General features: G+C 43.1%; 1 protein-coding gene across 1 annotated transcript in view; it reads left to right on the top strand.

Moving 5' to 3' along the window:
- The window catches only part of KLHL1 (kelch like family member 1), a 1,526,090-nt gene extending 1,506,485 nt beyond the window's left edge, over positions 1-19,605 (top strand). The window contains exons 10-11 of the mRNA XM_078657414.1: positions 990-1,161; positions 19,000-19,605. Of these exons, the coding sequence (XP_078513540.1) occupies positions 990-1,161; positions 19,000-19,059 (232 nt within the window). The 3' untranslated portion in view covers positions 19,060-19,605. The remainder of the gene's footprint in view (positions 1-989; positions 1,162-18,999) is intronic.
- The last annotated feature ends 7,064 nt before the right edge of the window (positions 19,606-26,669 follow it).

Raw genomic sequence — 26,669 nt, 5'->3', positions numbered from 1 at the left:
GATCACATAGTGAGAAAAAAACGATAAACATGACTAGTGGTGTATATACTTACAAAGCAAAGGACTGGAGTTCAGGGAGGGGTCCTGGGTACAAAGTAATGAGTCTAATAACAATGAGAGCAAATCTAATCTGTTTGTAAGAGTGTTAAGACACTTTTCACCCTTTCATCAGCTGTAAGGTCATCATGAGAACATAAGAACAGTGAAAGGGAACCGGAATATGTATGCCTTTGTTCTGGTGCTTATTCATTAGGAGTTACCAGAATACATGGATAATTGTCAGTGATTGAAGACAGTCTTTTCTTGGCAGCATGACCATCAGTTACCAGGGCTACACATGTAATACACCCACATGTTCTTTACCCAAATAGTAGATCAGATTGTCTTGCCTCATACTGATTTGTGAACTAATGCTTGCTTGCTACATTTCTGGTTTTACATCAATCATCCTACATCTGACTTCCTTCTTAGGGTATACAATTTTATTTCATTATTATCCCTTACTATTCCTTTCTTGCTGATGTTTTGGAATAGGTATGCCAATTCATGCAATTTGAGGAAAGACTATACATTGGACTAGAGTTGTGTGGTAATACGATGATGTATAGATAATGAGTGTTCATTAGATATAGTTCCTTCAAATATTTTTCAACAGTAATTGTTTTTAATGAGTGGAGTGCTAATTAGTAGGATAAGGATGGACCTATAGAAAAGGTTGTAGTTTAATAGTTGATAAAGGCTGGACTTAATTTGAGGCATTACGTCGCTCTGGCATTGCTTGATTGCTGTGATCTTCATATTCAAAACCAGCACAGAAGAGATTTAAGGTAATTTTGGAGTAGCTGATGAGTGATCTTATCCCTGATGTGACAGAAAATCTTATGCTGTTTCTTTATACTTTATTAAAATTAATGAGAGTTTAGTTGAATGTTTTAAAATATATACTTCACTTATTTTTAGCCAGTGTGATATGTTTTACCTTTTTCTAGGTATGATCCAAAAACAGACACTTGGACAATGGTGGCACCTTTAAGTATGCCTCGTGATGCTGTTGGTGTTTGTCTTCTCGGGGACAGATTATATGCTGTTGGAGGATATGATGGACAAACATACCTTAACACAATGGAGTCTTATGACCCACAAATAAATGAGTGGACAACGGTAAATGACTGTGTATTATTTTATGTTTTTCTAAATTTCCTTCCAGGAGTCATGTGTATTAGAAGTTAGTGTACTTGTATGCTTCTTTAGTAAACTATTATAAACATTAATGCTATCTGATAAACTGCTTGTCAAGGCATCTGAATATATGTTAAGAACGACAGGAAAAAAAAGGAAATTGAAAGAACATGTTTATTGCTAACAAACCAAGCACAAACCACATTGGTGCAAAAAGTAAAATACGCACAAAACCTCTCAATGGAATATATCAATAAATACCCTTTTTAATGCACTACAGTCCCATTTCCTAATTCTTTCTCTTGGCATCTTTGAGGCAGAGAGGATCAAATGAGGTCACCTGTAACAAATTGGCTACAGTTTGTTAAAGACATCACGGTGTTGGTCTCTATGAATAAGTGAGACCTCCTCATGATAATGCTCAGAAGATCACTGAAAAAACCCCAATGAATATGATGTATTTACCTGTGTGATAACTAACAAAAAATATAAATGGATGTTATGGTCTCGTTTAGAGAAGGAAAGAAGGTAACAAAGTGCTCTTGTCATGTGTGTCGGGGATGTGCCCATAAAGGGTTTTGATTAAATCAATTCAGAAACCCAATATTTATTACAAAAACATCGACTTTTTTCCTTGTATTGCTATAAATCACACAATAAAAATCAGACTTCAATTTATACAGATAGATTATATGTTTATGAACATATAGGCACCATAATGATGAAAATCCAAGGTGGGGAACCTGAGGTATGAGTTTTTAAAGAATAAACACTTTCTAGTGCTTAAAAACCTACAGAGCCACTTTGAGACTTCTGGTCATGCTTGACACTAAGTGGGAGGCCTCAGTCAAAATGTTATGGAGGATTTTTCTCTCGACTTCGAGCAGTCCCCTCTAGCAGGCCGATTTTGATTAGGGGTGGCCGATGAACACCACTCTGCTGGTTGAGTTCGAAAAGTTTTGCCACTCCCTACTCCATCTGGCGTGTGGAATTTGTAAAAAAAATATAGCCAGCCGGCAGAGAAGCAGAGTTCACTGGTGTGCCCCTTACCCACCCCTCGTTGATATTTGCACCCAATATATGAATCAGCACCAAATGCAATGAAAAGGCAGCGTGTAGCTGTAGGAGGAAGGTCTCCAATAACTCCATTCAAGGAGGACTCACATGCTCCCCTGGGGAGGAGGAGCCCAGCACAATTGGATGAAGTGGAACGAGGAACTGGCGACATATGTTAGAACTCTGTGTCCGAAGAGCCAGCACTCAGGATCACTGGAGTGGAGGGAGCTATTCTCAGGGGCGGGAGGGGCTGCCTTGTGAGTTGGGTTCTCACTTGGGCCTGTTGCTCACTTTTCTGTCTGGACGGTCTGAGACTCAGTGAGGTTGCTTCCTGTAATGTAAGCCAGGTGCCAGGGCTCCTCGCAAGTCACTGCCCTGCAAGTAGTGACAGAGCTGCCAGGCAACAAGTACACAATGCCAACAGGAACATGGACACTGATCCAGCTTGGGAGGACAGTAGGTGAGGTACACCGAGCTGTAGCAGAGATCACTTTAAGTGCGGCAGACAGCAGGAAGAGCTCTGGTGGCGGACACCTCCGCGGTCCTCCTGACAGTGATAGGACTCGGGAGCCAGGGAGGCGGAGTTGATGCTGGTTTGTAGGAGAGTTTGCCATCCAGCGGCACATGAGCCTCCCGCAGATGGAGATGTTGCAGAGACCGCAGGAGACGGCTGCCTAGAGCTGGTGAGTGACTATGTAGATGTGGAGAACTGACAAGAGCGAGGCTGAAAAAATCAGGGGGGTTTACCTTTCTTATCAACTTGAATTGAAGGGGAGGAATTTAAAAGGGGCGAAATCAAAATTGTGGGTATGCCTCTGAAATCGGAAGTGTTGGCATATATTTTGTGACAAAATGGAGGGGATGCCAGCGACTGGTATGTACATAAGAGGTGAAAGTGACACATCAAGTGCTGTATGGGGCTGTGGTAAAGTGCTCTATGTAGCGCCTGTGATGAACGGGCATCAGACCGTGCCAGACTGACTAGCAATAAACATGCACTCACAGACTGGGTGTGATGCTGGGATGGAGGGGCTATGGGCAGACCTACACCTGATAGCTCTTTTTGCTCTGTGGTGTGGCTGTGACAGATTAGAATCTGCACTTAGGGTTATAAAAGATTTTTAGTAACACACAGAGAGTGTTGCAGATGGTGCTGTTGTGGTACAATGCAGGTGGGCTCTGTTAACATGCAGCTTGCAGGAAGTCCACCGCTTAGTCTTTCTTAAAGACAGGCAAAGTCCCTAGGGCTGAAGTAGCAGATTGTGCTGCAGGTGCAGTCCTTCAGAGTGCAGTCCTTTGGGTGCTGAACCAGATTCCAGCAAGATAGTCCTTCTTCCCCTTGTAGTTTTAGACAGCAGATCAAAGGAGCTATGCAGCTTTTCCATATTTAGTCATAGTTTCTGTGTGTCAAGCAGGGGAGCACTGCTGACCAAGGGGATGCCGGGGCCACACAGGTATATGATCACTTCCTCCAAAGTATGGCATATTCTTCTCCCAGAAAGCATGATCCTCTTAAAATCCAAAGTAGAGAAAGTCTCTCATTTGGGATTAGACCTGGCTAAGCCAACCCACTGGTTTGGCTAAGATTCACTAGCATAATCCTTAGATCCCCTGACTAATTGAATTACTGTGGCTCCTGTGTGAATGCATGTGCAAGATGTGGGGCTCAGCCTGTGCTGGTCCAAAACTGTCATTCTCCCTTTGAAGACCTGTTGGCTCCCTCTCCCTTGTCCTGCCTTTTGGTTTCTGCAGCTAAAGTTCTCCATCCACAGGAAATCCATTGTCTACTCTGACAGGACACTTCACACCTCAACAAGCAGCTCTGGCTCAGCCTGGGAAAGGCTGGCCAATCAGGAGAGAGCAGCTGGAAAGCTGGATTTTTGCTCACTGAAAAAAACCAAATTATTGTCTTTAATAGTTTTTATGAATTCAACAGTGGCAAGTTGATGGATTTATCTTAACTATTAATTAGATAGCATTAAGTATATTTTTAGATGGTTCCTGTCAACATTCATTCTAAAGTATCTCAATGTTAGCCTAAAGAGTCATTCACTACAATGGGGAGAACGGAATTGGCAGTTTTTCACTCACTAGGGCTTATAAACATCTTTTATAATGTCCCTGCTTATAGTCACTAGGCACCTTACCCCAGGGGCAGCTAGGGGAGATCATTCTTAGGGATGACATATTGGGATTCAAAAGTGCTTTATTCGAGTAATTACTCATAAAAGCAAGACATACAGACATATTAAGAAACAATTAAATGTACAAATACTCAAGGAATACAAAGCACTTACAAGTCCATAAGACCGTTGTATAAAACAAACCATAATGTTAATAACCAATTAAGAAGGTGTAAAAGTTCGTTATTAAAATCTTGATTTTAAATGACCAAAGTTAAAAACCTTAATATACATTTCATGGAGACACTGTTACAATACATAAGCAGGGAATAGTCAGTTCACTAGCAATCTCTGCTTGTCATCGGCAGAGAATAGTTACATTACTAGCAGTCTCTGCCTGATGATCCAAGCCCACCCAAGATATTTTGCAGTGGCAATTATGATCCATGTAAGAGAAGTTGTACATAAAATACGCAACGCAACTCTACTACATATGGTACCAAGGTTTCTGCACATAGGTGCCAACCAAATTCGTCTAGGAACACTATACACTTTGCAGGAAAACAGAAAGTGTCAGAGAGATTCACTACCTGAGCCACAAACAGGGCAGATAGTGGACCCTCCAGAGCCCCATTTAGCTGTTCGTGATCTTAAGGGGAGTGAACCAGCTCTTATTTGGAACAAAAGTTTCCTGTCTAAGGGTTTAGATATAAAATCCCAGTACATTTCAAATACAGGAAACAATTTGACCTCCAGAAAACTAGCAGCCATGGACCCATTATTAGAATTACACAAACTGGCGTTAGCAACATATTCCCAATACATGTTCTTTAAGGTTGATTTAGACGGAAATAGAGCTCCTAATGGGTCAAACCACAACTCACTTAACCCAAGCTCAAACAACATCAGTTTTAGCTTTTTAAACCAAGTAATCTTATGGAAACAGTCTGCTTGGATAACGTCAGTAAATCCTTCCGCATAATGGGCGAGCTCAGGGGTAGTCCAGAGCCTACGCCAGTATAAGATTGGCCGTAGTCTGGCTAAATCCACAATTTGCTTCCTGCCAAGATCATATCTCAAGGGCAGTAATGGAGTGCTATTCGGGGTACCAGTAATTAACCTCAGAAATTTATTCTCAGATATTTGGAGCGCACTCAAATTTTCATAACCCCACATCTCTGCCCCATAGAGCGCAGACCCGATTGCCTTGGCTTCATAGATCATCAAAGCTGGTTTAACTGGTTTAGTATATTTTTAGATGGTTCCTGTCAACATTCATTCTAAAGTATCTCAATGTTAGCCTAAAGAGTCATTCACTACAATGGGGAGAACGGAATTGGCAGTTTTTCACTCACTAGGGCTTATAAACATCTTTTATAATGTCCCTGCTTATAGTCACTAGGCCCCTGACCCCAGGGGCAGCTAGGGGAGATCATTCTTAGGGATGACATATGTAAAAATAAGGTAGTTTGAGACTTTGGAAGTACCTTTAAATCCAAAGTTGAGTTTGCATATACATTTAAGGGAAAGGCAGCCTAAAAGGCAGCACCAACTTTAAAATGGCAGCAGGAACCACAGTAGTGCACACTTAAGTGCATTAAGTCTACTGGGCCTGTAAACCTGCATGCTCAATTATATACTAGAGACTTACAGCGAGGCTGTCAGTACCAATTATAATTACACCTGATTTGAATATCCTTACAACCGGAGCACTAGCCCTGGACCTATTTAGCAGAGCCCAGGTTGCAGTCAGAGTCAGTTACTACGAGTACCAAGCAAAACATGGGGATGATCAGGACAAAAAGGAGAACTTTCTCACACAGCCCCCCAGATTAAAGGTGATGGTAACTGACCTACACCCTGGTAGGCCTCATCAGGTAAGTGGAAAAAACCTGGAAAGTCCATCTGCATTGAACTGGCCAGTTCCAGGTCTGTGTTACCCTATAAAGTCAATTCCCTGTAAGAAAATGGACCACCTCAACAGTTTAATATTGACCCCCCTCATCTGCATGAGCCACTTGAGAGTTCTGGGGTCAGTTTGAGCACAGAGGTGAATGCCAAACAGGTATGGCTTTAACTTCTTCAGGGACCAGACCACAGCAAAGGCTTCACTCTCAGTTTCACTCTGTAGGAAAGTAGTATGGCTTCTTATGTTTACCTGCTAATCAGGACCTCAGTCTATCTGCTTTCTCCCTAAATCTCATGTATATAGGTACACGCCAGATTGGATACTGGAGTACCCTTGTCAGTCCCTAGTATATGGTACCCATGTACTTAGGGCAAAGGGCCAGCAGAGGCCTCCCATAGGCTGAAGCTTGTATTATGCCATCCATGAGAGGCCAAGCAAAATGGAACTACAGGTCTGCCATTGCAGCCTGTGTACGTTGGGCATGCACCACTTACTTAAGACACAGGTTCACTATATCAAAGGGTCACTACACTTAAAACCTATAAGTCACCCCTATAGCAGGCCTTGACAATCTTATAGCCAGGGTGCTTGGTTCTAAATGAGAAGGTGCCATTGCATGAGCAGGGCACCCTTGCAGCCTATGGAGCCCACTCTTCCGGGTTGTTATTGCAGAGTGGCATTATGCGACAGCGTGATGACCAACTCGAAACACAACTAAAAGTAACCCTGTCGTGTTTGGTTACGACAACAACATAACTGCCTGGGAAACCTTTCTGATAACTTTTGGCCTAGCTAACTCAAAGAGCGATTCCTCACAAGAAATCCATGCACCAATGAGACAAAAAGAACAACATGCCTGGCTGACAAGTAATCCAAAAACTCACCCTCGGACACTCCGAACTTGAAAATTAACGCAAATAAAAACAGCAGTTAATAGAACACTGCGCGGTCTGCGGAAAAACGGGATCGACAAGAACCTACAGACCAAATAGAGGTCATTAAAGATCAATAAGAATAAGATCCTGTGGCGAATAAAACAGGACTCCACGGAAAAAACATGGGCGAAACTGCTCTACGACGCCAGAAATAACAACAGTGCGAGATTCTGGAACACTATTAACAAAATTGAGAATCCTAAAGCCCCTGAAAAAAATTCCCATATAACAGAGGAGACCTGGGTAAAACACCTAACCAACCATTTCAACAACGAAACCGACAAAGCAATACAAGATCTAAAAGTTCGGGACACGAAGGGCCAAAAGCCACCAGCCGAGGAGACCAACTTTCCAGGCTCAATATCACAGATCAAGGGAAGAATAGCGAAAGGCCAGAAAGAGGGAGCCTCAGGACCAAATGGAATCCCCCCTGCCCTCTACAAGCAAGAACCAAATTACTGGGCTGAGCAAATGCTCCCGCTCTTCACTAAAATCTGGGTGGCAGAACAAATCCCGAGCTCCTGGAAGGGATCAATTAACGCCCGATTCACAAAAAAGGCAATAAGAGCGAAGCAAAGAACTACAGGCTCATTGCCCTTATAGACATAGATGCCAAATATTTTTCGGGGCTCCTTCTAGAAGAGCTATCAGCTTGGGCATCAAAGAAAAACTTAATCCCATTAATCAGACCAGCTTCCAAAAAAATACAGGGGCAGCAACAAACATTCTAGCCCTCTCCCTGCTAATAGATTCTACAATCAAACACAAAAAAACGCTATATGTGTGCTTCATTGACTATTCAGCTGCATTTGATAGCATAGACAGAGGGAAACTCTGGGCCAAGCTCTCAAGCTGGGACGCCGACCCCAAACTGCTGAACCTACTGATCTTACTGCACACAGAAACCTGGATCCAAATAAAACTGGGGGCAGGTAATTGTCTATCAAGAAAAATAACAACTACAAAAGGTCTGAAGCAGGGGTGCGTCCTCGCACCGACCCTGTTCAACCTCTTTATGTCTGATCTTTCCGAGGTCCTTGGCAAATGCAATCACAACGCCCCAAAGCTAGGGGGCTTCAATTTGTCGAACCTACTGTACGCGGACGATTTATTATTAATAAGCCAAACCCCTGTTGGCCTTCAACACCTTATCAACACAATGAGTAATTTCTCAGAAAAGAATGGATTAAGTATACATTTAGGAAAATCAAAGGTAATGATATTAAATCAAAAAATTTAAAAGTCATACCCACAGTGGTTTCTGCGAGACCAGAAGATAGAAACAGTCAATGAATATAAATATTTGGGCATAATTTTCGACTCGAAAGGCTCTTTCAAACAACAAAAAACGGCAATTAAGAACAGAGGGATATCACTGGCCATTGCACTAAAAAGCATTAAGAACAAAATAGCGGGACCAAACTTAATCCCTCTGCTAGACGTTCTACAAGCAAGACTACTGCTTTGGTGCTTTGGTGCAACCTGGGACTGTGGAGGTGATCGGCTGATCATCGTGTGCACCGGAAGAAAGTGAGTCTCCACAGCGCGATTTGCATGTCTTAGTGCCAACTGAGACCGCCGGAAGGAGTCCCTGGTGAGCACGCACTCAGAGTCGACGTGAAGTCCCATCAACGTTGTGTGTGTGGCTTTGTGCCAGAAGAGGCCCAGAGGGTGGAGTGTGAACGTGCACCCAGAGTAAAAGTAATCTCCGGGGCGTGGGGTATGTGTGCCCTGCGGCCACCTGAGACCATCCTAACAGTCGTGGCCCGGACCGGCAGCCCCAGAGGAGCTGAGCTGCCAGGCCCAGCCGCTGATGCCCGTTGAGAGAATTCTGCACGGAAGGCCAGGTTCATGGAATGAGGAGAGGAGAGTCGGGTCTCGCCCCCAGGTAATGTGGCTTACTACCTGGGCGGGGTGTGGGCTCGGAGGGACACTCTCTCGGCCTCTCAGTCCTTCTGATGACGTGAGCCTTTGCTTCGGCTCAGAGTGGGGCCCGTATTGACAAAAGGAGTGGCAGTACAGGGGCCAGACTAAGAAGATGTACTTTGTGTCATAGTTGAACCATGTGGGGGGCAACTGTTATCGAAGAGGCTGATTGTCGTAATACACATTGCCAATATTGCTGCTAACGAACTGACGGACTGTCTTATGACACCTGACATTATTATTGCATAACGAAGTACACGATTATAGTGCTACGCATTGCATTATTTATCCCTTGCCAAGTACAGGAGTGTAGCAGCCCGCATTGCATTATTTCTTCATTGCAAAGTACATGATTGTAGTTACGCATTGCATTATTCCTTAATTGCAAAGTACATGATTGTAGAGGCCCGCAGTGCATTATTTCTTCATTGCAAAGTACGTGATTGGGGTGTGACGCCTTGCATTATTCCTTTATTGTGCACTACATGAATGTAGCAGTACGCATGGCATTATTTCTCCCATTGCAACGTTCCGGGCTGCATCATTACGCATTGTATTATTTCTCCTTTGCTCAGCACATGATTGTATTGTAACACAGTGCACTCTTGTTTGTCCATTGCAACGTGTGTGATTCTAGCATTACGACCAGCATCGCATTTTGAAAGCAGTGGTTGGGATATGAACCTACCAGCCAGCCGGAATGAATATTACCCTGTATTCTATGTTGGCTTTGGTATCGTGTGGTCTGATGGTATAGCTTTTTGTATAAGTTTATACTAGTTTTTGTCAAACTCGTGTGGAGTCCATTGGTGGTGTCACCAGGAGGTTGCTGTGGGCGTAGTTGCACATAATGAATACTCATGCTTTGGAGATAGGCCTGGGTGCTCGTGCCAAGCTACTAAGGGGGAGAACAGGGCTATCCCAAAAGGTGTCTTTATTTGGCCTACCGTTGAGTGGGGAGCCCCGGGTCTCGCACTTGGTGACAGTAGTGCGGGTCTGGGACTCCGGCTTCCAACACACCTTCTTTAAGAACCCCAATCTAATGAACACACATAGTAGGGCCCTAGCCACTGAAGGAGCAGTTTAGTGTCCTGAGTGGTATTACTTCAGGGTATCTAGTGGCATGGTCCAAGATATACCTGTTCCTTGATGCATTTGGTGGTTCTAGAGGACCAACATTGTCCACCCCCACCCTCTCAAAGGGAGCCCCCAAGACTGGCAGTGGTCTCAAGGGAGCCTTTGACTTTCCCCCTTTATTGCCATTGGCCTTATGTGTGACATAGGAGATACAGAGCTCCTTTAACTTTTCGGTCATGTGGGGCCCAGTAGTATAGATTTACCAACAGGTTTCAAGTCTTGCTCTGTCCCAAATGACCTGCCAAGTGGATGTCATGACTGAAAGTCAGGAGCAAATCTCTGTACTTCTGGGGAACCATCAACCTCCTGGTCGTTCCTTCCTTAAGGTTTCTGGCCTTAGTGTAGAGAACCCCATCCTACCAGTAGACTTGTGGAATCCACTGTCATCCCTCTCCTCTTGCTTTGAGGTGGTCTACCTTAAGCTCTTCAGGATGTGACAGTCTGCCTGTCTCTGACAAAGCTCCCTAGTTAGAGGGTCCACTGGTTCCTACCAATTCTGAAAAATCTGACAGATCTACCAGAGATGGAATCCCTGCCTCAGAGGCCATATCCTCCCCTTCATAGTTGGATTCCTAATGCAGCCCTGGAGCTCCTGGAGCTGGCTCACAGGACTCATTTCCATTGTCCTGGAATCCTTGGCTCATTGTTCCAGGGTCCAATTGTCCAGCATTTCCCTTCTGAATAGTCGTGGATAGTCGTGACCTGGTCACAGCACATACCCAATCTGAAGTCTGCATAGGTTACCCAGTAATACACACAGGTATGATCTGCTCTGGAGAAATAAGCTTTGCTGTAACCATAGACATTCTGGCTCCTGTATCTCTCCGAGCCTCAACCCCAGTTACTTTGATTTTAGGTCTCTGCTGGTACCTTTCCGTGCTGGGAGGCAAGGCAGTCAGGGTTGTAATATCCACCCCACCCAACGACAATAAGGTTGCCTCTGTCAAACCATTACCGATCTCTGGGACAATCTCCAACCCCCCATCTACACTAGCAATCCTCTGGGACTGCACACCATTAGGGAGCTTCCTTGTGTAGACAGCATCTCCTCTCTTGTGCCCTGGCTGATTGCAGTCAAAGCACTTCCCTATCTTTGAGGGATCAAATAACCTACTAATATTTCCCAGAACCCCCCCAACTTGAATTCAGGTTGGTTTGGGGCCCGTCTTCGTGTACATTTTTTAGTGGGACTTGTGAGTACTCCTTCTTCTTTGACCTTCCCCATGGTCTTTTCCTTGGGGTGGCGGGGGCTGTCCTCCTTTCTTGTGATCGCCTCCCTGGTGCTGTTTCAAAACCCTGGTTCTTACCCACTCATCAACTGTTTCTCCTAGTTCTCTGGCATCTGATAGATCCCAACTACTAGGTAGTGGCGTAAATTCTCTTGTCTCCTGTAGATAATGAGTTAGGATGTGCTTTTTAAGAATTAACTCATACCGCCCATCATAAGCACTCACTTTGTTACTTTCAATCCAGCCCTCTAGTGCCTTCAATAAGATGTCAACAAAGTCCACCCAGGACTGTGTGCTCACTTTCTGAGTGTCCCTGAACTTCACCCTGTACTCCTCGGGGTTCAGACCAACGTTTTTGACTAGTCATCTTTTCATGTGTTTGGTAGGATTTCCCCTTCTTCCCCATCAGAGTCAGGAGCCTATTCCTTCCAGCTACTGGGATCAATTCCAACAAAAGTAAACCCCAATACTTGGAGTTGACCCCTCTCATCTCAAGTGCCCTCTCAAATGCAGTCAGCCATTTGCCAATGTGATCCTTCTCTACAAACCTATGGACTATCCCCTTGTGGCGCTTGGGATCAAATCCATCACTCCTGGACATCTTAATCTTGCCTTCTTTTCCACAGCTACAATTTCATCTCTCCTCCATCCTCTCCAATTCAATCACAGCTAGGGCTAGCCAATCTCTCTTAGGGGCATTACTGTGTTCTGTATGGGAGAAACTTCCCTCCTCCCACCAGTTGGAATGATACGCCTAGTACTGTGAGCAATGGAAGAATTATCATTATCATCCTCCTCTGGGATGATGTTTGAGGGGTCAACCACCCCCTCCCCTTCATACTCTGGAGTTTCTCTTGGTCGGGCCCTAAGAGTCCTGCCTTCCTAACCTTGTTAGTAGCAGATAACCCCTAGACCTACACTGAACTCTAAGCTCAGCCACTGTGAGTTTAGTCAGGTTAGCCAGATCTAGCTCCATGGTATCCCTAGTTTTGGGTCAAACTTTACAAATCAGAAATAGAACACATTTAGAAAAACCGAAAACATTGATTAAAATCAGTTTAGTTCAAATTTAAAGTCCAAAGTTTTGTTCAAAGTCAATTTAGAGGATTTTTAAAGATTTTAACTCAACCTACTGTATGGTACAACTTAAACACAAGTGCATATCCTCACCGCTAAATACCACATGGTGGAAAGTGGATTATTAGAAGTGATATGTAGTGACTTACCACTAATAATAATGCAACAAACACAATGAGAGGATCAGTCAAGTTCTCAATAAATGATTCCCTTGCTCTACCCTTGGTAGCTGGCAATGAGCAGTCAGGCGTAACGTAGAAGACAGGTGTGTAAAGCATTTAAAAGCACAATACATTAATTAAGTAAGACACAATAAAAATCCAACTCCAATTTATAAATATAGATTATATTCTTATGAAAAAATAGACATACAAATAACAAAAATATAATGTAGGGGACCAAAGATATGATTTTTTAAAAACTTTCTAGTGTTTAAAAACCTATAGCACCACTTTGGGACATCTGGTCATACTTTACCAAGTCAAAGCAAAGTTTGAGACCGACCGCAATAGAGCCCTGGTCGGATACACTAAGGGGAAGGCATTGGTCAAAATGTCACCTTCGGTCTTAGAAACTTTTCTGGAGTATATACATCACTCGATGTTGAGTGGTCCGCTTCAGCAGGCCAATTGCAATATGACATTGTCATCATCTGATTCCTTCTCCACGAGGCCTTGGTCAAATACTGGCAGTTTGGAGTTCCAGAGCTTTCAGCGGGACAAACCTGAAATTTAGGCCAGGTTATGGTTGAAGGTATCTAGCCTGACTCTTGATTTCGAGTCAGACACCTCTCGCAGCTTTTTGACAAAAACTTCCCAAACTTCACCTAACTTCTGGATCTTCCCCCAAGAGGTCTCCTTCCCCAAGTGTCTAAAATGGAATCTCCTAAATGGTCCTTGGGATTTCTGGACTGCAATTCCCACAAAGCACCTGGCCACATCCTTAAAATTCCTTTTGGCACACTCCAGGATGGAAACGCTTGGTGGAGATGATGCAGATGGGCTCTGTTAACCTGCAGCTTACAGGATTTCACTCCCTAACCCTTCTTGAAGCAAATCAAAGTCCTAAGGGTTGTAATATCAGATTGTGCTGCAGGTGCAGTCCTTCAGAGTGCAGTCTTTTGAGTGCAGATCCAAATTCAAGCAGGGCAACCCTTCTTCTCCTTGTAGTTTCGGCCAGCAGATCTGATGAGCTATGCAGCCCTCCCATATTTATTCACAGATTCTGGGCATCAAGTAGGGGAGCACCCCTGACCAATGGGATGTGGGGGGACACCACGGTGTATGACCAATTCCTCCAAAGTTTAGTATATTCTTGTCCCAGAAAGCAACATTCTCTCAAAATTCAACATGGAGAACATTTCTCCTTTGGGGATAGATCTGGCTAAGCCAACCCACTGGTGTGGCTAAGATTAGGTAACACACCCCTTCCAACCCCTGACTCATTCAATTATTCAGGCTCCTGTGTGGCTGGGTGGGGGCAGTTGGGGTCAGCCTGTGCTGGTCCCAAACTGTTATTCTCCCTTTGAAGACCAGTTTGGATCCCCCACCCTCTTGCTGCCTTTGGGCTTGTGCAGCTAAATTTCTCCACCCAAAGGAAATCCATTATCTAATCTGACTGTACACTTAACACTTCATCAAGCACCTCTGGCTCAGCCTGGGAAATGCTAGCCAATCAGGAGGCGGCAGCTGGAAAGCTGTATTTTGGCCCATAGAAAAGAAAGTTTAATAACTTATTTTCTGTAATAATTTTAAATCTAACAGCGGCAAGTTGAATTTATCTTTACTAGTAATTAAATACCATGAAGCATTTTTTAGGTGACCCCTCTCAACATTTCTACTTAAATAAAATGTCTCAATAGACTATATATCCATTTACTAAAGTGGGGATAACCGAATTGGCAGTTTTCCCCTCACAAGGATTTATAAAACATATTTTATAATGTCCCTGCCTATAGTTACAAGTCGCCATTCCCCTGGGGCAACTAGGGGAGACCTAAAGGGTGATTTATATGTAAAAGAAATAATGTAGTTTTTTGAGACTTTGGAACTTTGGAAGTACCTTTAAATCAAAAGTCGAATTTTCATATTTATTTAAGTTAAAGTCAGCCTGAAAGGCAGTGCTGCCTTTAAAATGACAGTAAGCACCACAGTAGAGCACACTTAAGTGCATTAAGTCTACTGAGTCTCTAATCCTACATGCCCTATTATGAACTAAGAACTTACAGCTAGGCTATCAGTTCAAAGCCTGGACAGAGTTCGCAGAGTTCTGCTCCGTGACACTCCTCAAAGTGATGCAAAAACTCTGCTGTGCCCAGTGGAGGTCTGCAAGCAGCGGAGTATGGCATGTAGCAGGGCTAGCACTGACTTTTAGCACCAGGAGTTTGTCCCACACTATAAAGTCAGTGCAAACAGCAGTACACACAGATCAAGAGAGCACTGCTTCATTCTGCCACTCTAGTAAATGTTCTACTCAAGCAAAAGCATCCTCAATGCGAGCAGTAGATTTCTCAAAGCGAGCGATCGCAACCTAACGCGACCTAAAGGGAACACCTGCATTGAGAAATCTCGCGGGGAGGAGTTCTAGGGCATGATTTGTTCTCACAAGCACTCACCACTGCTATCCAACTTAACGTTGGTGAGCCACTTGAGAGAAAAAACTCAGCTCTGCGTTACTTCACACAGTTTTGCGGAACTTTGCGCTCGATGCAGAACGCGGAGTGTGCTAAACTTAGCGAACTCCTCCGGCGGAGCGGAATTCTTCACCTATCCCTAGTCAGTACCAAATATAATTACACCTAATTTTCACATTCTTATAATCAGACCACTGGCCATTTGCCTGGTAAGCAGATCCCAACGGTGCAGTCAAGGTCAGTTACCACCCATACCAAGCCATAAATGGGGGTAATTAGATCAAAAAGATTGACTTTCTCACAGAAAACAAGATTTCACTTTTCACTGATAGTGTATCAACTACCAACTAACTAACCATGCAACATATTTATCTTTGTAAGAGTGAATTATAACCAATATGACCCTTTTCACTAACTATTACTTTGAGCATTTTTTGATCATACTAGTGCACCATGCTAGCACATATAAACCCTGCTATATAATGCTTTGACACTTGAGTCTTACATTTTTCCTCATAGAAGTAAAGTGATTTTCTTATTTTGGGGTTTTCTTGTATGTTAACAGCTTATGATAATAGGTATACACAATTGCCAGTCTCTTATTGGATGTTTGATTCAATTGAAAATAATTCTGGTCAATACTGTGTTTGTTATAGGATCCCCTTGTTTGCAACATGTTGTTGATTACCAATACCCAAGCTTGCAATGGGTTATTGGGTTTCGCTTATATTTATACTTGAACTGAAGGTATTAGTACAGACAACTTTCACTGAGACCTCTGCCTGGTGGAATTCATTTTCCCCATGGGAACCCCCTTCCCCTTGAATGATGCCAATTTTGGAGGAGATCATTAGAGCTCATTCCCACCTTGGAGAAGGACTCCCCTTGTCTTTCAAGCTGTTCCAACTTACATGTTTGTGGATATTCACAGACTGTATGGGCATTTTCAAACTAGAACACCTACACCCAACTTCTGAGAGATAATGTTTAATATCATATAATATTATAGTATTCTGGGGTGATATAACGGGCAAGTATAATTGTTTATGAGTGTATAACCACATGTAGTAAAAGTGGCTTTATACTCATAGAAAAGCTATTTGAACGTTTAGGTTTGAGCATAGGCAAGACAAGAGTTTAGTGCTCCAGCCACTGTATGCTATTCATTTATGAGGTGAATCAATATAAAGATGCAAGCCTATATGCAGCCTGTGTATTCTGGTTTAAGGCCCCGATTTAATTTGCAGACAGGTACTCCATCACAAATGTGAGAGAGATGCTGCCAACTTATTACAAGTGCATTATATCCGGTGGCACTTATAATAAGGTGGACGGGACATTTGTCACATTTATTATCCATCACCTATCGGACACACTCTATATCAGGTCCTTAACTGCTTGGAATAGTCAGTAATGTACTGAAATACATGGGAGTCTGCAATCCCTGTACAAAAACCTGCCTCAAATTTCTTCATAGTAGGCGACTTTTGACAAATGCAGTCACTGATTATAAAGAAAAGACATCAGAACTCGACTGTAATAACGTATTACAGCTGATTTCTGATGTCAGAATGCCTGTGGCCAGAGCCCGCAGCTGAGGGGAAAAGCCAGTCAGGTCATAAAAAATGAAAAGGGAAATTGGCTTTTATATTTCTGTTTCGTTTTTCTAGCTGTAAGATGAAAGGAGATTAATGGCTACATGTTTATTTGTGGCACTTCTTAAGTGAATATAGTAAAGTTATAATCTTTCTGAATGTGTCTGCACATTGTAAGATACCGAGCTTTAAAAAAAAATAAAATCTGACTTTTATTAAAATGATTCTAATATTGTTTTGCAACAAATGTCAAACAGCTTTTTGGATATATTTCATTTTACACTAGAAGATCTATTTTAATTCCTGTTTGCAACAAGCTCTCATCCATATGAAAGAGCTACAAACTAGGGCCCAGATGTAGGTAATAGCAAATTACCGAATGGTAAATACCGAATTTTACCGATTCGGTATTTACAATTCGGTAATTGCTATGTAGGTAAATAATTCGGTAAAAATACAGAATCTGTAAGATTCTGTAATTACCGATTCGGTAATTACCGAATCGGTATTTGCAATTGATTCCTATGGGCCTTGAAGCCCATAGGATTCAATGGCAAATACCGATTCGGTAATTACCGAATCGGTAAAATTACCGAATTTACAAGGGGGACAGGGTGTCACTTTGACACCCTGTTGCACCCCTGTTACTGGCTTGTCTGCCATGTGACACACAGACATGCCCTTAGGGCATGTCTGTGTGCCACATGGCACAGGTGTACATGCACAGATGTGCATGTACACTGGAATTCGTTATTTACCATGGAATAGTATTCCATGGTAAATAACGATTCGGTAAGGGCCTGTGGCACTGATTACAGTGCCACCTACATCTTGATTTACAGAATCGGTAAATTTACCGATTCTGTATTTTACCGATTCTGTATATTTACCGGATCTGTAAATATACCGATTCTGTAAATAAAATGCCCCCCTACATGCCAAATCCCAAATACCGGTCGGTGGAACCGCCACAGACAGTCAATTGGTAGCGTCTCATCGACATCCAGCATAGCAGTCCGACCGCCGCATTAGGATGTGGTTGGTCGGATCGCAGCGGATGGAGGAACCGACAGGCGCCCCGACAAGCTCAAGGAGCTCGTCGGTCGAAGCATTTGTTTGACCCTAATCCCTACAATGGGGTCGTTGCCTGTGGGGGACCTATCATAGGCATTATGAGATGGCCCTTTCCAACTTCCTTTTCATGGCGTTTTGACCACCACGAAAAGGCAGCCAGAAAGGGACTTTGAGGCCCCCAGCAGGGCCATCGTCCCAGTGGGCTTCTGCTATGTGCCCAGTGGGGCAAATGTGGGGCCCCCAAGCATCCATGTTACTGCCATTGTAATCAGGCCCTAAGGGCCTCATTTATGAAAAGTGACGCATCGCTGCGTGATAAGAGCGATGCGTCACTTTTCACTGCTTCCTCCTTGCGACACCAATGATGCGTCATATTAACAGTAAGACGCATCATGGCGTAAGGAGTTACAGATATGTCAGTATTTCTGACGTATCTGTATGGCACAAAAGTGACGCATTGTTGGAGTGTGTCACAAAAGTGACACAACTCCAGCAATGTATCCTTTCACATGGGGCAAGCCCCATGTGAAAGGGCCTGCGACAGTCTTACGCCTGCTGTGAGGCAGGCATAAGAAATTGACGCATTTGTGTCCTAGAAGTGGCGCAGTGAAATCTTATAGATTTCACTGCGTCACTTCCATGACCCTTTCTTGCGTCAGAACACCCCCCCCGCATACATTATACCTGGCGTAGGTATAATGAAGCGCAGGTGTGTACAAAGTGACACATCTAGGTAGATGCGTCACTTTGTAAATATGGTGCAACAAGGCACATTTTTTACGCTGCTGGTGCGTCACAAAAAAAGACGCACCGGCGGTGTAAAAGTGACGCATGGCCTCATAAATGAGGCCCTAAGAGTTTAAGTGGTTTGTGGGAAAGATGATTGTGTCACTCTGGAAATAAGGAAAACATACCCCTTGCCAATACATTCTAAGAATATTGTATATCCCCTAGAAGTTCCATAAACTTAAAAAGGAGCTCAGCCGTGTTCCTCTATATTGTCATGGGACACCTCGGTGACTTGCAATGGCCTTATTATAGACACTAGGGGGTATTTTATCCCATAGATATTCTGCTTATATGTGAACGTGTTTCTCATGATTTTATTTTGTCTCCTTTCTCCACAGAAGGCATCCTTAAACATCGGAAGAGCTGGCGCCTGTCTTGTGGTAGTGAGGAAGCCTTGATTCTTTGCGGATCAGAGAAAATTTGAGACTTTATTATCTGCACACTTTTTAAATATATAACGCAATGTGGAAAGGCAAAGGTTATGTTTGTTCCGCGGAGTGTACACGGCGATTAGACATTTTGGAGAAGTTTGATGCTGTGCAACAGGCGCAATATTCATTCACTGGGAACTTTTCAAAGCCAAATCAAAGGCAGGGCGCGAACATTGCTTAATGTCAGATGCTCTGACCTTCATGCCGTAAACCGAGTCATTCAAGTTATCAAAGGGAACCTTTCGGAAGTGAAGGGAAGAGAAGCCTTATTGATTCAAGCACGCGATTTATCTACAATGCCACACCGAGGAAATCTGTAAACTGAAAGGATGGAACTGTTTTCGATAAAGAAGCTTCTTTTCAAATATTTTTTTTTACGACATAGCATGAGTGTAGAAATCATTCACACTTGAAAGCATCAAGACTGATCCTAATGTGAACCACGTTCGAAACGCTGGCTGCATCTTGTCTTGTGTATGAACACTGTTAAATATGTCGCTGCTCTATACTGTATGGAATGGAAACAGAATCTTTACGATTGTCACTTGAAATCAAAACGTCTGCATCGTGTTGCCCAGTCGAAAAACGGTTGGGGAGATTGCACACAGTTTGCTGAAATGTGCGCGAGCACAAGAGCAGTAGCTACTTTTTAACGGAAACGTGAAAATGGAAAGTATAAAGCAACAAAGGCACCTTTGTTATATATGCAAGCATGGCAATTTAGCTAGTGCTATATGTTTCGCAATCACCCATTTTCGGTGTCGGTGCATGAAACTGGGAATCTGCCCTCCACATCATTCCATACATTTTGCTTTTAATTGTCTTGTGTAGGCACGTTTCCACCTGCACTTTTATAAAATGTAACGCCTTTTTCACACTTCCTGTGCCCAAATGGCCACAACGTGCCTCAAAATATTAAAATATGTCACGGGTAACAGACCCTTGTCATCCTCATCTGTACCACACTCCTCCCATAAAACTCAGAGGCAGCAGGAAATGTGTCATGCAGCTCTTAATCTTTTTTCGAAATAAATCGAATTAAGGTAAAAGACTCCCCTGCCATTGCCAGCACAGTGCATGGGGCATTCAGGGTGCCGGGACATGCCTCCCATATGTCATGTAGTAACATATTTTTGAGGATGCCCTCAAGAAGTATGGTATACTTCTTAAATTCCCTATAGTGCCAATACTAAATGGATTTTATGGGCATGTTACTGCAAGGAGTGTAAAAGTCACAAAATATATACAAATAATAAGGGCACGAGAATGCCCTTATTAAGAGGTGGCGACCCTTCCTATTCCACACCCCAAGCAATCACCTTGACTGGAAGTTTATGTGCCAAAGCTGATTACCATCCATGGTATGAAGTTCCATTATATTTGTGCCAGTCATATGAGTGATTGTGTATGTCTTCACAAACATTAAGGGCAACTAATAAATCTGCTGTGAAGATATTCTAATCATACTATACGAAGCCTTATTCAGAATGCCACAATGTTATCTACAGAGAAGTCTGCCATCGGATTACATTTGATTGTCAAGCCTTGTATGCTAAATGGAGAATGTGGTTCCTTCAGTTCTTTAAGCGTGGCACAGTGTACAGAGTCTTTGGGCCCAATAAAGATTTTGGTGGAGAGGTACTCCTTTGCAAATGTGACGGCGAACCCTCTCCACCAAAGTGAAGGTTAGCCTGCCCCATTTAGAGTTGGGCAGCCCTTCAGCATGTCAATGACTGAGACTACCCAGTCCCTGCCCCTAACATACACCATTAATTGGCCAATCACACCAGGGGCCGTCAGAGGTTTTGCCATTCGTCCGCCCACCCTATTTAAAGTGGGCAAACAAACAGCACTTTTTTAACTGCTCAGTTAAAACCTGGCTGTAAGAAGCAGTGATAACTGCAAAATGACCCCCATGCCAAGGAAGAACTCTCCCATAGCTAAGGGGTAATTATGTTTTTTTTTTTCAAGAACAAAATCCCGCTTTGGGACTTTGTTATTAAAAAAATGTTAAATGTTGAAAGACTGACGCATACCTCTGTCATGGTAATTGAGCCATCTGTTACATCTCTACATTTAGCAGACAGAGCACCCTCTCCATGGCAGAGTAAAATACTATACCATGGCAACTGCACATAATCCATCCACCAGAGTCTAAATCAGGCCTTATGTTAGCTGATAGTATGTTGCAGGAGAAATAAGAGGACTTGATAGATTTGATTGCTATTTTAGAACTTGGGATTATGTATGGGCCAGTTTGATTTAATCAAAGGAGAATAGTCAAGATGCCCATTGGCATTCAAGGTTCCTTAGTGCCATACTCATTTCTTTCAAGTTAGCAGAAAAACAGGGCTCATTAGGCTTGAAATGAGCAGCATGCGACTGCTTCCTTGGAGCAATCAGATCCAAATTAGAAGTGAAATGCTGGTTATATTTGTTAGCTAGTGCTTGTTAAAAGGCGCATCTGAACAGCTAAGGTCCGAGGAATGCCTTCCCATGCGTGGAAGGGCAATCAATTTTATTATAATCAGGTTAAAAATGTCAGATTGCCTTCACAATATTTTTTTTCTTGCCCCTATTACTTTCATGTGGTACTAATATTGACCAACACCAGTCATCATGGTTTAAAAGCACAGGGGTGGACAAGTGCTCCTAAATGTTGTGTTTGCATGTTGTAGATGTCTGCCTGTTCTCCTCTTCTACCTGCTGTGCTGACTCTTCGCATCTAAAGTAAAACACAATTATTTTCAAAACAGAAATCGAGGTATTTATTTAGTTTTTTTTTCTTTTTCAGCTTCTGTCACTTTTTTGATTATCTAGTCTTATCATCAGTATGTGCTGTGAGTTGTCATACCCAACTCTTCCCCTGTTCAGACAATAACAAAATATATATGTTAACTTTTCTGGGGTGGATCTTTTACTCTTCTTAAGAAGCCTCTGCATGATAGCTTTGCACACTATATGCTTAATAGACCGTGTCCACACTTTCATCAAAAACAAAACGTAAATTCATAATGCCACAGTAAAGAAAGAAAATACATCACGAGGCTGCTGTTTGTTTCTCGTTCTGTGTAAAATTCCTAAACAGACATCGTAGAAGTACAACATGTTTTGGGGATTTTGTGTGTTCTTTCATCAGTGTATCTGTCTTATCTTCTTGGGTGAGAATCCAAGACATTTTCTGGAGAAGGATTTGTGCCATAGACTTTCTATGTATCATAATAAATGTATGTTTGATTTAAATTCGAATGTTTCTGGTCTCTAATATAGTATTTTATCTAAAGTTAGTTACTGTATTAAATGCTCACGCTATATACAACTATATGTCTCTCCTATCTGAAGATTTTGGTAAGTGCCCGTTTTTCTGCCCAGTAATGAGTGAAGTGCATATATTCCGTGTGAATTCAGGTATGATTTTTAAACAAAAGCAAGCTATTCTGTTTGTAGCTGTTATAATTTAAAAAAAAACGACGTGCACGTTCCCTTTAATCTTCCATAACGCGGGTTCACAAAATAAGTGGAAATTGATTTAGGACACATTCCTATTATCAAAATAAAAGAAAGTTACAAACATTAGAGATAATTCTTATTTATATATTTTTGTACCATGCATTAGTCACAGCTAGCCTATGGAGTCAATTAAAGAAGGCTGATACTGAAAACGACCTACATATATTTTGTCCACGAATATTAAGGATATGTAAAATTATCTTCCCTCTCTGTTTTGCATTCTTTTGACATATTAGCAATAATCTAATTTTAAATATTTTGCAATGATGTGGGATATGAAAACAAAAACGTTTACATATATGGGACACTTCAATGGGATGATTTTATGTTGCCATTATTAGACAGTTACTTCCAGTCATAGTGCTATTTTCAGGTTAACATTTGCTGTCTGTGTGGCAATGGCATATTATCATTTAATTTCATTATTCAAACCATTTGTTCCCATTCTCATTGTTCACCAGTGATTAGGAGCACCATCATCATCATTATGTTTTTTTAACAGATGAACAAGGACATGGGCATGGTGAAGAGAGAGAATAAAATGCACAGCTGAGCGACAATATTAGATATAGTGATATAATGTAAATACAAGTGACAAGAAAGAAATGGGAAGAGTACGCGAGGAAAACAGAGGAGAGGGAAAAACATACATTGGGTTTAGAGGAGAATGGGAGAGTGTACTGTACAGAATAGAGTACACAGCAAAAATGTGGATCTTTATTGGACAGTTTTTACTTCACTATAGTTTTAGAGCCTTTATAATGTGTCGATTCTTAACTGTACAAGACACACTAATATAGTGCTAAACATTCCATATCATAAGTGAAATTATAATTAAATAATATACATTTTTGACTGAACACTCTTTAAACACTGCACTCCTTTAATATTAGTTTTTTATCGCGCTTAGAGTCATGGAAATATTTTAAAAAACTTGGCCTCCCTGCTTTAACTCACTATCCTACCAGCACCTAATTATTTCTAATGTGATCTATTTTTCCCATTCCTATTTTCCACTGGTTCTGACCAGCACCTTCTCTATACTTAGTATTTTGAAACTCAAACACATACAAAACGGATGGTTGCAGCACTAGGAAGTAAAGAAAACTCACTTCAGAAACAAAAGGAGACAAGAAGGTAACAAAAACAGAAGAGAGAAAGACATGGGATACATGTCAAACCACATGAGTGGGTACAACGCAAAAGAATAGGTAAGAGTAATAAAAACTAACCAACATTGGACATCACCTTCCTGCCTACATATTTAACTGCATTGCACTTATTGATTTCCTACTTGTAGAAGCCATAGAACACCCTATGGAATATGTAATACTAAAAATAAATAATATACACTACCACTCTATATTATGTACAGAGCAGATGTGCTTCAAACTATGTTGGCGCTGTATAGTAGCTTGTGTTCAAGGGGCTGCTTAGCAATATCATACAAGCATTCACTTTTACAGAAATGAAACCACTGTTTCCCATCTTTATTATTCCCCAGTATACAGTAGCACCATCCACCTACTTCTGTTTTCTAAAAAAAGCAAGTTAATGACTGATATGAAGAGAATGTACAAAAGCACAAATGAGCAGCAGGAATACAGTAAGAGAGCAGAAGGAAAACACATTTGACAAAGAAATGCAAAGAGGAAAATAGATGAGACGGAAAATCATCCTTTTGGTAATCAATCAATTAGGGTTGTTAAAGCGCAGCTACTCACCGTGAGGGTCTCAAGGTGCTGGGGGTCAGGAGGGGTGGCGCTGTTGAGTGCTGGGGTCACCCGAAAAGCCAGGTCTAGAGGTCCTTCCTGAACTGGGGCAATGTGGGAGATTGCTTGAGATGGAGGGTCTTCCAGGCTTTGGCTGCAAGTTGGGAAAAGGATATTCCTCCCATTCTAGTCTTGCTGATATGTGGGCCAGTGGCCAGTGAGAGCTGGGCTGATCGAAGGTGTCTTTTCAGTGGGTGGAAGGAGAGGCGGCTGTTCAGCTATGTGGGTCCAGTGTTGTGAAGGGCCTAGTAGACGTGAGTGAGGAGTTTGAAGATTATTCTTCATTTGACTAGTAGCCGGTGGAGATTGTGGAGGTGTTGGGTGATGTGACTGTGAAGGGGGATGTTGAAGATCAGTTTGGCTGTGGTGTTCTGGACAGTCTGAAGTTTGAAAAGGAATTTCTTGCTGATTCCGGTGTGGAGAGCGTTGCCGTAGCCCAGTCTGCTGCTGATGAGTGCATTTATGAACTTTTTTCTGTATTTGATTAGGATCCATCTGAAGGTCTTTCAAAGCATGCGGAGGGAGTTGAACCAGGTTGTGGAGACAGCAGTGATCTGGTGGGTCATTGGGAGCAATGAGTCTAGTATGATGTTGAGATTTCGTGCATGGTCCATCGGCGGGGATGGGTGGCTCTCCGAGGGCGGGGGGCCACCATGCAGAGGGGGTGGAGCAGAGGATGAGCACTTCTGTTTTCTCTGAGTTAAGTTTCAAGCAGATTTTCTTCATCCAGGTTGCAACAGCTTTAATCCCTTCTTGGAAGTTGTGCCTGGTGATGAGGGGTTTCTTGGTGACGGAGATGATGAGCTAGGTGTCATCAGCGTAGGAGACGATGCAGAGCCTGTGGTTTCTGATGATGGTTGCAAGGGGGGCCATGTAGATGTTGAAGAGGGTGGGGCTGAGGGAGGATCCTTGGGGTACTCCGCATCTGATCTCTGTTGCTCTGAGAGGAAGGGCAGGAGGCGTAATCTCTGTATCCTGCCTGTGAAGAATGAGCATAACCAGTCTAGGTCCTTTCCTTGAATGCCAGAATCGGTGTCTAGCTGCTGGTGTGCGGTGGGAGATGGTGTTGAGGGCTGATGATAGGACCAGGAGGATGAGGGATGCCATTTGGCCTTGGTTGAGGAGGGCACTGATGTCGTCTGTGGCGGCAAGGAGGGTGGTCTTGGTGCTGTGGTTGCTGCAGAATCCAGATTAAGAGGTGTTTAGGATGTTGTTGGATTTGAAGAAGGGTACTAGCTGGGTGTTTATGGCCTCGTGGGTGGGTCGGGCAGTCTTTTCTCAGTGTCTTGTATCCATGGGGGATGGCGGTTGCAATGTTAGCTGCAGAGCTGGCATTGGTCCAGGTCTCAGTGAGGAAGGCGACATCGGGCATGTGAGTGTTGAGGAAGTCCCAGATTTCTACAGTGTGTCTGTGCAGGGAGTGTATTTTAAGGAGGATGCAGGTCAGTGGCTTCTGTGTGCTGGCATCCAGTGGGCTAGGGGCTGATACTGGGCACCAGAGGTGGGTGAAAGTGCCTTGGGTGTTGGTCAGCATCAAGAGCTGGCAGTTGTTGCTGTTTCTGGGGTTAAGAGCATTTAGGGTGCTGGGGTCGTAATTGCATGAGGTCGGGGGACCATTGTCACTGGCACTGGTTGGGTCACGAATGCGCGCAGATGCGCTTGCCCTTGGCACGTCTTTAAGTATGGGTCAGGGTAGGGTGATCAGCTGGGAGGTGGGAGTTGGAGCTGGAGCAACACACTGTGGGGAGGGGCTGCAGGGGCAGCAGTGGCAGGGAGCGTGGGCAGAGGGGGTGTGCAGAGGGGAAAGGGAAAAGAGAAAGTGGCAAAGAAAGAAAAAAGGGCAATAGAAAAGAGGCAAAGAAATAGAACAGAGGCAAGAGAGAACAGAGGACAAGGAGTGGAATAGCAGAAGAGCAGGGTGCTCTTCTACTAGAGTACCAGGGATGATGTGCAGGCAAGAGCCTGTGGGTGGAGGAGGGCCTAGAACACCTACTTGTATGGAGCTCTGGGTCAGGGAAGACCCTTAATGGTGGAGCTGCGTGGGGGAGAGCAGTGACATTGACCAGGAAGGAGAACATGTAAGAGGCAGAGGGTCTGGAGGTTGCGGTTAGGTATCTTCCCCAGACCATGCATTCAGTGTTTTAGACCCTTTGGTGGTTATGATGAAAGTCTGAGCGAGCAGAGGCTGTGGGCTTCATTCCCTGCTTACTGCTTCTAGGTGTCCGCTTTCCATTGTCTCTGTCATTTCTTGTTTTATTCTTCATAGGAGTGATTATCATCCGTCCTTTCTTCTGC

Source organism: Lissotriton helveticus, chromosome 8 (genome assembly GCF_964261635.1).
Source record: "Lissotriton helveticus chromosome 8, aLisHel1.1, whole genome shotgun sequence".
In the NCBI taxonomy this organism is placed as follows: domain Eukaryota; kingdom Metazoa; phylum Chordata; class Amphibia; order Caudata; family Salamandridae; genus Lissotriton; species Lissotriton helveticus.
This window is presented reverse-complemented; position numbering and strand designations above follow the sequence as displayed.